The 12,834-nt window shown below is 38.4% G+C and overlaps 1 protein-coding gene across 1 annotated transcript in view; it reads right to left on the bottom strand.

The window, feature by feature from the left end:
* LOC129775540 (guanine nucleotide-binding protein subunit alpha homolog) overlaps positions 1-12,834 on the bottom strand; it is a 70,175-nt gene that overhangs the window by 11,990 nt on the left and 45,351 nt on the right. Inside the window, exons 5-6 of the mRNA XM_055780385.1 lie at positions 237-368; positions 37-176 (exon numbers count right to left, since the gene is read on the bottom strand). Coding sequence (XP_055636360.1) covers positions 37-176; positions 237-368 — 272 coding nt within the window. The remainder of the gene's footprint in view (positions 1-36; positions 177-236; positions 369-12,834) is intronic.

Genomic DNA, 12,834 nt, shown 5'->3' with positions numbered 1-12,834 from the left:
GCTAAAGATAGAGAGAGCAACCCATCGAATACTTACCTATCTTCTGCGAGGACCTGATCGAACTCGCATGTTGACACCAGGAACAGGATCGAGGTCACCGAGCAGTCGAAGCATTTGGTCCACTTTTGTCGCTGCGTCCGCTGGCCTCCGACATCGACAAACACAAATGGAATGTTCTGCGGGCAATTGGAATGTTACATTTCATCCCGATTTCGATCTGATTGATTGATAGTTACCTGTATTCTTATTGTAAACTCAAACACACCCTTGGTTGCTTTGCGGCAATGCAGAATATCACGATGTGTGGGAACGTAGTCGAACCTTGATATCCGGTCTAATTCGTCTAAGAAATAACTAACTGAATCACTCTGGAGGGAAGAAACGAGAGGAAATCATTTTCAATAAAAGCTGACAAGTGTAGTAGGTGTATTATATATGAAATGCTCTACGAGAGCGCGGGTTTATTATGGGTTAAAAGCGCATTAGCATAAATGAACCCCTTAGACCCGCGATTAGACGGGGGTTTACGGTAATCACCTTTGCTGCGTTCGGTTACTAGTTCCCCCACGTGTAATGTATCGGATGTCTGTGTAGAATTATTTGCGCGCGCGTCGTGGGATATGGTTGATCGTTGTTGAAATAGACACAGATTGATACCGGTTTCGATTCTGTTGTGAAAGGCGTGATTTAACGGCGTCAAGTGTTAAATTTATCGAGCGCTGAATTGCCTTCTACACGTTAGAAATTAAGATGAAAGAATGTATCGACGAGTGAATAAACATATTTATTTCATTTGGAAGGTAACTGTAGGATTTCCACAGATAACTTGCTTCGAACACTATCGATAACAACACGTTCATTGTCTCTTACTTACTTACTTAGTCTGTTTTGGAGTTAAAATTGTCAACATAACTGCTAGATATGGAATAGAACGAATTTTATTTGCGCGATTTTCTTTGGAATCGCACCTTTAATATCGTGCCATATTTGAAAAATTTTATATTTGATGAAATTATCGGTCATTTGTTTTTTTTTTGACATAGGACTACGTCTTTCATTTCTGTACCGGGGTGTAAGTTCAAAGTTTCGAAAACAAAAGAGTGACGCTGGACTGCAAGGTGAACGTTAATATCTCTTTTCCGGCTGAACGCAGTGGTATATTCATCATTTCATTCGAAAGACAAAATGTCCATGAGTTATATGATTGTTAATTGTTGACCCGAAAACTTTCAATAGCTTTAAAATTGCTCAGAAAACAGGTTATTGAAACCGTATATAAACTCGCATACGCTCTGGAAATCCATTCAGTTGATGCGGTGATGTGAGATGAGGACGGTCGCACTCAGGCGCCTATGCATTATGGTCTTCTTCTCCAATTCCATTTCTTTTCTGCAGTTGAACCGAACGGATGGCTATAAAACATGACGCTTCCTTTATTTTCGTTCATTTCCTCCTCTACTCTCGCACCGTGAGAACTCGTTTCATTGGGACCAAGCAGACAGCTCGTAAATCTACCGGTGATAAGACACCACGAAAGCAGCTCGGAAAAGCGCATCAGCCGAAATAAGTATGAAGAAGCCACATCGCTACCGACCAGGAACCGTCGCTTTGCGTGAAATTCGCAAGCGAGGCATATTTAGTCGGCCTGTTCGAAGATGCCAATTTGTGTGCTAAGCCACGCAAAACGGGTCACATCATGCCAAAGGACATCCAGCTGGCCCATCGTATCCAAGGAGAGCGCGCATAAACAGCCGCGCTTCCACTTCCGCCATTATTGTCTTAGTACTTTAGCATATAATCAACGGCCCTTTTCAGGGACACCAAATTTATGGATTAGAGTTCAGAAAAGTTTTTGCAGGGCGAACTGAAAGAAGCATTTAGCGAAAATGGTGGTGTCGATGATAACTCGATACCGATGGGCGCCATTGACTATGGATTTGATAATGATGAATACGAAATATATGATAGTGGATATTTCACCATATCGAAGAAATCACTTTGATGAAAGCTGCGTTATATAATTATTTGTGTACGAATGCCGCAATCGTTAGTCGATTCTAATTTGCGCTTGGTGTTTCCTCGGAGTACTCGATTCCTCATTTGAGCATTTATAAAATCTTTCTGGCAAAACGAAGTGGTACGATAATCACATTGTTCGAAAGATAAAATGCAGATGTTTTCTGCCAATCTCTTTTTAATCTCATTCTGCAAATCTCTTTCTCCTGTTTGTCGTTTTTCAATTCCATTTCTCCTCTGCAGTCGGACCTAACGGAGCATTTAGCGAAATCCGAGATATCGATGATAATTCGATACCGATGGGTGCCATTGACTATGGATTTGATAGTGAAGAACACGATAAGATATAGTGTAGTGGATATTATCTAAGTGGATATTATATTACATATCAATATTTGTTTACGAATGCTGCAATCGATCGTCGTTATCGGGGGCTATTGGGTATTACCGAGGAGGAATCGATTCCCCCTTTTAGAGTTAATAATTCTTTTTCGGCTAAACGAAGTGGTATGATAATCACTTTATTCGAAAGATGAAATTTCTAAGAATTATATGCTTGTTACTTATTTATTGCTAAGTCAACGTTAGTCCTACGTCCACTTTGAGGTTATATCAAAGATATAACCCACTTCTAGTTTTTCTATCTTTGATATGTATTTCATCGCTCTACATACGGACTGTATCAGCTAATTACCGGAACAAAGAGTTGATTTCATGATTCACGCAAGTGAGTAGGCCGCTTATAAATGTGAAAAAAATAAGTAAAAATTGGAAGAGGTTTGTATCTCGGACACGACCGAATTTTCAACGTAGAACTATGCAATATACAAGCAAATTTAATTAACGTCCTTTTACATTTGATATGATGCCTAGAACTACCAAAAAAAATTTGAACGGAAGAATTGTCAAACGATTATTGTATTTTACATTTTCCTCTGAAATTATTGCACATCTCATGTTTACTTAGTTCTCGAACCGCGAAAGTTCATTCAACTCTAGTATCTGAAATGACGATTTCCCCAGGCTTCTCAGTTTAAAAGTGTGTTCTAGGGAAATATATTCCGGTCTGCACAACGACAAGCGAGTCCAAAAGTATTTAACACCAAAAAATACCCCCGACTTGCATGTATTTGCAAAGAGGATTTCCACAGGTACATCGATTTTGAAGTCTGTGTTAGGGAACCGTAAATCGGACTAATCCAAACTTGGCAGTTAGAGCGTTTAGATAACGCTTGACATTTTACACTTATTCAATTGTTCATCTCATGAAAAATAACATTTTATTATTTGTGATAGACGCGTAGAAATATCTCCTATCAATTGATGCAAACATCTTTCCGATCTATTGATAAATGTTCGAGTTATAAGCATTCGAAATACGGATAGCGTTAGCACACAAATCGGCAGAACAAATGTATGGGAAAAATGAAATTCGTCAAGTTTCCATTATTTTAAACCGTTTAGATGTTAGCGAGTTGTAATGTATAGCATATCGAACAAATCTCGATTCGCTTGGTATGCAAATCATGAGAATTCGATCACAGTGAAAATAGTTATTAACGTTAACTTTATTTCATAAAAACGTGACCTATTTTTTGATTTGGCACCCTTCCTGAAAGACGTAGTTCTACGTCAAAAAAACTTTCTAAGTTAAACGGTTTAATTGTGATTAAACATATTAATGTACTAGAAGCTATAACATAATTAGGCAAGTAGCAGTTAGCAGTTATCACACCTCTCCTTCATTAGTCTAGGGCATTGATAAGACTAAAATTTGTTTGTATTTTTCATAAATAACTGTGTTCTGTGAAGCCCTTCCATTTGATACCCATATTAGTGGGGTTTTGACATAATATGTAGTCCGCAATTTGATGGGATTTTGATGGATTTGCATTTTTCATAAACTACTGTGTTCTACTAGTCAAGCCCTCTCATTTGATATCCATAATAATAAGGTTTTGAGAAAATATGAGTTAAAGACTTTAAGGTTCTGTACTTAATAGAAACATGTTATAGGTGCACCCGTGGCCGAGTGGTTAGCGTCTCACATTATCATGCCGGGTGTTCGGGTTCGATTCCCGTTCTGGCCGGAGGATTTTTCGTCAAAGAAATTTCCTTCGACTTGCACTGTGGTCACGCGTATTCTAGAGCTTGCCCCTCGGAATACATTCAAGGCGTGTTATTTGGCTTAAGAAATCTCAACTAAGTATTAATGAATGACGCTAGTTAATGCATATGTTGAGACGACAAAAGTTCCACAGGGAACGTTAACGCTATTCAAGAAGAAGTTATAGGTTTGAGCTCTAGACTAGAACTAATTTATTTCACATTGTTTCGCCTTTTTATATCTGACATGAAACATTATTTAATTACCTGTATCACTACAGGCGAATTTCCTATATATCTATTAGGAAGCTGCTATTCCTTTATTTTCCTATTGTCCTTGCTCTATGGCTACTCTCCTTCTTCTATGGCGGTATACCTGGCGGTGGGTTTTAATGTAGGGATTTTAACTTATGTAGTTCGCCATTTTGTAGTGGCAGTCATCTTGGATTTACATTTTTCATAAATAACCGTATTCTACTAGTCAAGCCCTTTCATTTGATACCCACATTGATGAAGTTTTGAGAAAATATATAGCCCGCCATTTTGTAGTGGCAGCCATCTTGGGTTTTGTATTTTTCAGAAATAACTGTGTTCTACTAGTGAAGCCCTTTCATCTGACACCCATATTGATGGGGTTTTGGAAAACCCAAATCGATGAGGTTTTGAAAAAATATGTGATCCGCCATTTTGTAGCGGCCGCCATCTTGGATTTTCAAGATAATGAAATACGCAGTTTTATAATGACTACTTAGATAAAGGTGTGTTCCAAATTTCAGATCAATCGGTCAACAAAAAGAGGGTCAAATTTCTATTAATGTGGGTCAGACAAACATGATACAAACATACAAACAGATTACAGGGCAAGCTAAATAAAACCGTTTGAAAAATAAATAAAAAATTATGTATCACTCCCATCCTATTCCCATCTCAATTCCCATCGTTCCATCAAATGCAATACACTGAACTCTTTTTTACGCGACTGATGCGTGCGTGCAAAAAAAAAACAAATCGCCTAAAAAAATCGCGTAATTTCGAGAGATAAAAAAAAAATCGCGTAAAAAAGAATCCAGTGTACGTTGGTACGTACATTGGGCGTTGATTACTAATACGACATGTTCCGAGCCTAACGAATTTAATACACGCACAGCCACGCGCAAACAAAGAGGCAATATGTCTCAACGTCAGGGTCCAACATTTTCGAAGACGAAACATACAAAACGACTTCTCAATATGCCGTGAAGTTCATTTGATGGTGAAAAATTAAACGAATACGGAACGTCGTAGAGCACGAGCGTTGAAGCTCATGAATGAAATCATTAGAATTTGGGTTATTTACGTAGGGAAACTTTTTTCAAATTGTGTAGGGAATACTTTTTTGAAAGCAGGTGAAATTTAGTACAATTTTGACGTAGGACTACGTCTTTCATTTCTATACCGGGGTGTAAATTTCAAAGTTTCGAAAACGAAAGCGTTACGCCGGAGACCGAGATTTTGAGCGTTAATAGCTCCTTAACAACCGAACGAAATGGTATGATAAATAATGAAACTTCATTCAATAGATAAAATGTCTACACGTTATATACTTGTTACTTCTTGATCCAAAAACTTGTTTCACTAGCCTTAAAATTGCTTTCAAAACAGGCTATTGAAATCACCAATCGGTATATAAGTGAGCGCCGCTCGAAAATCCATCCATCATTCTTCGTGAGGACACCGACTGGAGAACACCGTTGCTGGTCGAGCTGGACGGCGAGGGATCGAGTGCCTTTCTCAAATCAAATGGAGGTGAACGAGTAGGAATGTTTTCCAAGGGTTTTTTTTTGAAGACTGGAGACAAATGAACTGAAGTTTAAAGTCTCTTTAATTCAATAAAGAAGAAGAAGAAATCCACTCAGTTATAATTGAACCACGATTGGAGCATGTTGTCGTTGTTGTGGTGAAGCTTCTTCTTCTTCTTCTTCAATGGCACTAACGTTCCTAGAGGAACTTCGCCGTCTCAACGTAGTATTACTTGCGTCATTTTTATTAGTACTTAGTTGAGATTTCTATGCCAAATAACACGCCTTCAATGCATTCTGAGTGGCAAGCTCTAGGAATACGCGTGATCACAGTGCAAGTCGGAGGAAATTTCTTTGACGAAAAATTCCCCCGACCAGAACGGGAATCGAACCCGAACACCCGGCATGTTAGTTATGACGCTAACCACTCGGCCACGGGAGCACACATTTGTGGTGAAGCTAACTTCGTTCATAATGAAAACGCTGATGAACGGTGTTACCGAAAGCCTGTTTGTACACTTTAGGCCAGAAGGGAATCTATCAGGAGGAGAGTGATGCCAGTGAAGAGACGACCAAGAAAGTAACAGAATCGAGAATTAGTTCCGCTTGAGGCATCGGAGCAGCCGTCACAAACACACATACACGCGCGTAGTTCTTTTCGTTTTGTGGCTATCCAGTATCGAGAAGAATCCGGAAAGATGTCATCGTTGCTGCAAAATAATCTACCAGTTACCCTTGGAATTAAAAATTACATTCAAGCGAAAGAGTTTATTTTAATGTTTTCTATTCATATAACACTGCGATCAAATGCATTTCGTTTTGTGATTTTTCAATCAAGTGCAATTAACAGGGAAGTTTCTGAGGATTATTCGTCCCCCTCAGTAGAATATTTTCGTATCCAATATTGGATGCATAAAATTTAAAAACGGAAATGATTATTGCTCATTCGCTGGAAGTTTCAAACTCAGAGAGTTCATTCGCCTCTAGTTTGCCTTCCAAATTGCCATAGTAAACCACACCTTCTCTCGATTCAATCACGGACAAAAAGTATACTTAAGTGATATTCTGGTGGTGAAACGCATCATTCTTCGTGAGGACACCGACTGGACAACATTGTTGCTGAATTTCTGGGCAAACCTGAAGCGTAAGATCGTCTCCAACAATTTTGTCGCGAAAAATGAGAAGATATTGATAAATAAATAAACCGAAGAAAGAACTGAAAAACATGCCTACACGCATTTTTTCTTCCGCCATGGCATAATTTCGGTTAACTGTCGGAAGGCGTAAGGGCGTAGATTCTTTTGCAAGTAAACTAATATAATTGCTAACTAGCTGACCCGGCAAACTTCGTCCCGCTAAAAATTTGTTTTTTGTTATCAATACCTTCAAACATTCACGTTTTCTTACTATGAGCAAGTTCATGGGTCCAATCGCAGAACTGTTCATTGATTGATCTTCATCTACGTCTACGTTGAATTTACTTTTTACTATAAAATTCCTAGTATTTCTAACAAAACTCTTCATTATAATATCAGATTATTTTCAGACACAATTATCGTTCAAGATTTTTCAACCAATTGTAAATAACAACTCCGTTACATGGAATAAATATTTTACACAGAGAATATGATAGAATAAAGACAGCCCTAAATCGGACAATTCCTTCCTTGAGTTCTGCTCTTATCAACACATCTAACGATCCTTTTTTTTTTGGTATAGGTAGATGAAGATATAGGAGTGCGTTTCATCACATTAAAATCCATTTCCAGTTTCAAACAAAGATCAATTTCGCTAGCAAACATCAAATGGACTAACAACACTTGTCACTATGTAATTGTAGAACATTTGGGAATTTAATTTTCCGAATTTTCTCTTTTTCCTTCAGAGTTTTCTGAAAATTTTTCAAGTGTCATGTTTGGCTGGAATATTTTTGGTTGAAATATGTCTAATATTTTAATGGGACCCCCTCTCCATTCCAGAGGAGGGAGGGGTGTCATTCCATTATAGAAACATTCCTCACGCCCAAAAACCCTCACATCCCAAATTGTGCTCGATTAGCTTTCAAGTTATGCAGAAATTTGTGTTTCATTTGTATGACAGCCCACCCTTAGAGAGCGGGAGGCGTGACTAATCACCATTGCATCCTAAAACCTCCACATGCCAAATTTTTTTTTGACGTGGGACTACGTCGAACCGGAATATATGGAGGGTAAAATGAAAACCTAAACACAGAACATGCAGGAAAAAATGAAAGATTTCGAATGCTTATAGCTCGAACATTTCGTACTGGATAGGAGAGATGTTTGCATCACTTGATAGGGAATATTTCTACGCATCTATCGCAACTAACAAAATGTTGTTTTTCATTAGATAAACAATTGAATAACTGTAAAATATTAGGCGTTATCTAAACGCCCTAACTGCCTCGTTTTGATTGGCCCGATTTACGGTTTCCCTAACACAGCCATCAAAACCAAGCAGCCTTGGGGAAATCGGCATTGCAAATACATGAAAGTAGGGGGACTTTTGTTCTCATCGAAAAATGTTCCCTAACACAGACTTTAAAACCAAGCAGCGAAATCGGCATTGCAAACACACGAAAGAGCCCAGAGGCGAGTGAACTGAAAAGTTTAAACCCTCTTAAAGCCAAAAAGAAGAAAAAGAACACACGAAAGTAGGGGGAGCTTTTGTTCCCACCGAAATGTGTTCCCTAATAGAGATTTCTAAACCAAGGTGCCTGGAGAAATCGGTATTTCAAATTCATGCAAGTCGGGGGTATTTTTGTTCCGACTGGAATGTGTTTCCCTAACACAGACTTCAAATCCATGAAGCGTGGGGAAATCGGCATTGCGAATTCATACAAATCGGGGGTATTTTTGTTCCGATTGAAATGTGTTTCCCTAACACAGACTTCAAAACCGAGGTTTCTGGGGAAATCGGCTCTGCAAATAAATGCAAACTGCGAGTACTTTTGTCCTCGCTTGCCTTTGTGCAGAGTGGAATATGTCTGTCCTAACATGATCTTCTAAACTTAGGAACCTGGGAAAATCGTGCAGCCACTAGAAGCGAATGAACTTCCCAGTTTCAAGCAAATTCGAGATTCGAGAAGTATGTACACTTTTGGGATGTAAACTTCAGAGGGAAATGTAAAATAAAATAATCGTTTGATAATTTTTTTTTGTCTTTATTGGAAAGATTTTCAGCCATAGGCTGGTTCATCAAACGTTTGATAATTCTTCCGTACATATATTTTGTTCTAGTCATCATACCAAACGTAAAAGGTCCGTCATTAAATTTACTTGTAACGAAGAACAATCAATCACAATAAATGAATTGACTTTACACGGCATTTGTTAATTTTTTTCACTCACAGAGCAAATATATTGAACTCAATTGAATTTGGAAACTGTTTCATTCAATCAAGAATTTAATCAATACAAACGAATGATTGCTAAGCTAAGGTAGTTCCACGTGAACCTTGCGGTTATATCATAGATATAACCCACTCATTTTTTTTTATGCCATTTGTTTATTTCAGGCTCATTAGCATTTTAGCTGTAACAGAGCCGAATTTTAATCGTGTACATGTCACATATTTATCATATCTATAATTAGCACATTACACAGTTGCCATTTTTCGGCGTTATAGTATTCCTTTTTACATATGGTACATTACATTTCACAGTAGCCATTTAGGCGTAAGAGTATTCGTTCTGTTCTTCCATTGTCCAGTTAGACCGGACAGCGGAGACAGTTGATATTATCATTGTTGAGTTATTAATAGAATAGCAGCCCGATGTGTCTTGCAGAGCAGAGCAGTTGTTTGGATGAATCGATCTTATTTCGACCGTGGATCGATCTCCATCGCTGATGATTGTTGCGTGGACGTAGTTATTCTGTAACAACACGAAGATGGTCAATGAGGGCCCTGAGTTTTGAACTCACGATCGATCGCTTACTAAGCGAACGCGCAGCCAATGTGGCTACGGAGACCCCCTCATGCCAAATTTGGTTTCGTTTGTTTGATTAATTTTCGGGTAATGCAGAAATTTGTGTTTCATTCGTATGGCAGCACCCCCACATACCAATTTCCATGTTGATCGGTTCAGTAATTTCCGAGTCCATAAGAATCAGACAGGCAGATAGACGGACAGAAATCAATTTTTATATGTATAGATATTAATTTTTTCCTTTATTTATTTAATTAGGCTCAAGTGGATAAAGAGCCATTATCAAGCAGCACATTTTTAAACTATTTGAATATATTATAACTACATAATCATCAACTTAAGTCTAATTAGCTAAAACTACAGAACTATATAACAAAATATAATTTATTCCTTCGTTGCCTCGTCGGTATCATCCTTGTCTGGAACAGTGCCTGTGGTGGGTCGTAATAACTACATCGTCAGTTGATGTAGCAACGGTATCCTTTGGTAGTGACTGCCTCCTTGCTATGTTTATAGCTTCTGTAATGATCTTATCTCAACGGGTGCTAAGTTCGGCTTATGTAATAGGAAAGGAAGGGAGAATGGACAAGTGGGAGTAGGAGATGCGACCTAAATAAAAATATAACCGCTTCTTAGGAAGGCATATATGGGGAACATAAAATTAGGGTCGCGAGAAGCTAAGATGTCGCGAACTGGCATGCGTGAGTGTAGTCCTTGAGCCTCTAAATCGGCAACCAGGTTAATTCTTTCATTGCAAAATTCATTACATGGCCAAACAACATGCTCGATGTCATGATATCCTTGACCACAATTGCATAAATTGTTAGTAGCAAGACCTATGCGGAAGAGATGCGCATTTAGCGCGGAATGATTGGACATCAATCTGGACATAATGAGATTTCTGTCAAGATCTAAACCTTTAAACACGGCCTTCGTTGAAACTTTGGGGATAATAGAGTATAGCCATCTTCCAAACTCATATCTATTCCATTGGTTTTGCCAACTGGTGAGTGACTGCTGTCGGGAAATGGAGATGAATTCCCGATACGCTATTTGTCTCTCAAAAACTGTGCCCTGCATAGTACCCATATTTGCGAGTGTATCCGCTTTCTCATTACCAAGAATAGAGCAATATTTTTATCAACAAGAAAGTTCAATGCATCTCTAATTTTGATAAGAAAATATGATGCTTTCGTCTGTTGTTTCAAGGATTGAATGGCTTGTATACTGCTAAGACCATCCGAGAAAATAAAATAGTGATCAGGTGGTAAGGACTCAACGGTCTTAATTGCATGATGTATTGCAGCCAGTTCGGCAACATACACTGAACAAGGGTCTTCAAGTTTATGGAAGCTAGTGTGATGTTCGTTAAAGATACCAAAACCAGTGGATCCGTTGATTCTTGAACCATCAGTGAAAAACATTCTTGAAGAATTGATATGGTTCTATTTTGAAGCGAAAATATTAGGGATTAACGATGATCGAAGATGATCTGAAATGTCTCGAGTTTCGTCCTTCATAGAAAGATCGAAATCAACGGAAGATCTGCAGAAGTTCGGAAAGCTAACATTATTAAAGATGCCTACTGAAGGTTTTATTTCTTGAGAAATGTAATGAGAGTACAGATCCATGGATCTCGACCGTTGGTTCAATTCGAGAAGCTTCTTACAATTCTCAATTACTAATGGGTTCATGATTTCGCTTCGGATTAATGGTAAAACACCTGCCAAGACTTCAAGGCTCATGTTGTGTGTTGATTGCATGCACCCTAAGGCTAAACGCAAGCAACAATACTGTATCCTCTCCAGTTTAATGATGTGGGTTTTTGTAGCAGAATGGAAACAAAACGAACCATACTCCATGACTGACAGTATTGTAGTTTTGTACAGCCGTATTAGGTCTTCTGGATGAGCACCCCACCATGTTCCAGTAACTGTCCCAAGAAAATTTGTTCTCTGTTGATATTTTTTAATCAGATACGCAATACGTTTTGTTGAACAATTGAAGCTGAAGTTCGGGAGGTTGGTGCTTCCTAGAAAATACAACCATTTCTGTTTTCTCAGTTGGGAATTCAATACCTAGCCTCACAGCCCATATAGATAAATTATTTAAGGAAATTTGCAGCGGTCTTTGCAAATCAATAGTTTTAGTACCTGGTATGGATACAACCCTATCATCTGCCAGCTGCCTCAAAGTACATCCATCTGCAAGATGATCATCTATATCATCAATATAGAAATTATACAGAAGAGGACTTAAGCAAGAACCTTGAGGGAGACCCATGTAGCTAGTCCTAGAAACGGCACAATTTCCATGAGAAAAGTGCATGTGCTTTTCGGATAACAGATTAAACAGAAAGTTGTTTAAAATTGGTGAAAATCCTTGGTTGTGAAGTTTGTCGGATAAAATTCGTATAGATACTGAGTGAAACGCCCCTTTAATGTCTAAAAAAACAGAAGCCATCTGTTTTTTATTACCAAAGGTCGTCTGAATTTCGGAAGCAAGTAACGCGAGACAATCATTTGTCCCTTTGCCCTTGCGGAAACCGAACTGCGTATCTGATAAAAAGTTATCCGTTTCGACCCATTCGTCTAAAAGTGAAAAAAGGAAATCGAATGTTGATCACGAATGGACTCATTAGGATTTGGGTTATTTTCTTAAGGAAACTTTTTTTATGCGGTCCTTATCCACCACATAACAAAAAGTGTTTTTTGTGCGGTCCCTATCACCCGTACAAAAACAGGTTTGCCTGTATAACAAAAGAATCTTACGGTCAACTATGAGCGCAAACTTATCAATGATTTCCTCATAAAATAACGGCATCTGCATTATATCATAAATAAAATCTTTTTCCACAGTCATCATCATAATTCCGAATAACCGTTTCTGGTCAGATCTCGACCGCAAATAATCCTTGATCCGTCGAACAACAAAAAAAGTTCTTTCAACGGATGCCGTTGTATTAGGCAATGTCAGTATCATTC

Source organism: Toxorhynchites rutilus, chromosome 3 (genome assembly GCF_029784135.1).
Source record: "Toxorhynchites rutilus septentrionalis strain SRP chromosome 3, ASM2978413v1, whole genome shotgun sequence".
NCBI classification, from domain to species: Eukaryota; Metazoa; Arthropoda; class Insecta; order Diptera; family Culicidae; genus Toxorhynchites; species Toxorhynchites rutilus.
Note: the sequence above shows the minus strand (reverse complement) of the source record. Positions and strands in the feature narration are given on the sequence as shown.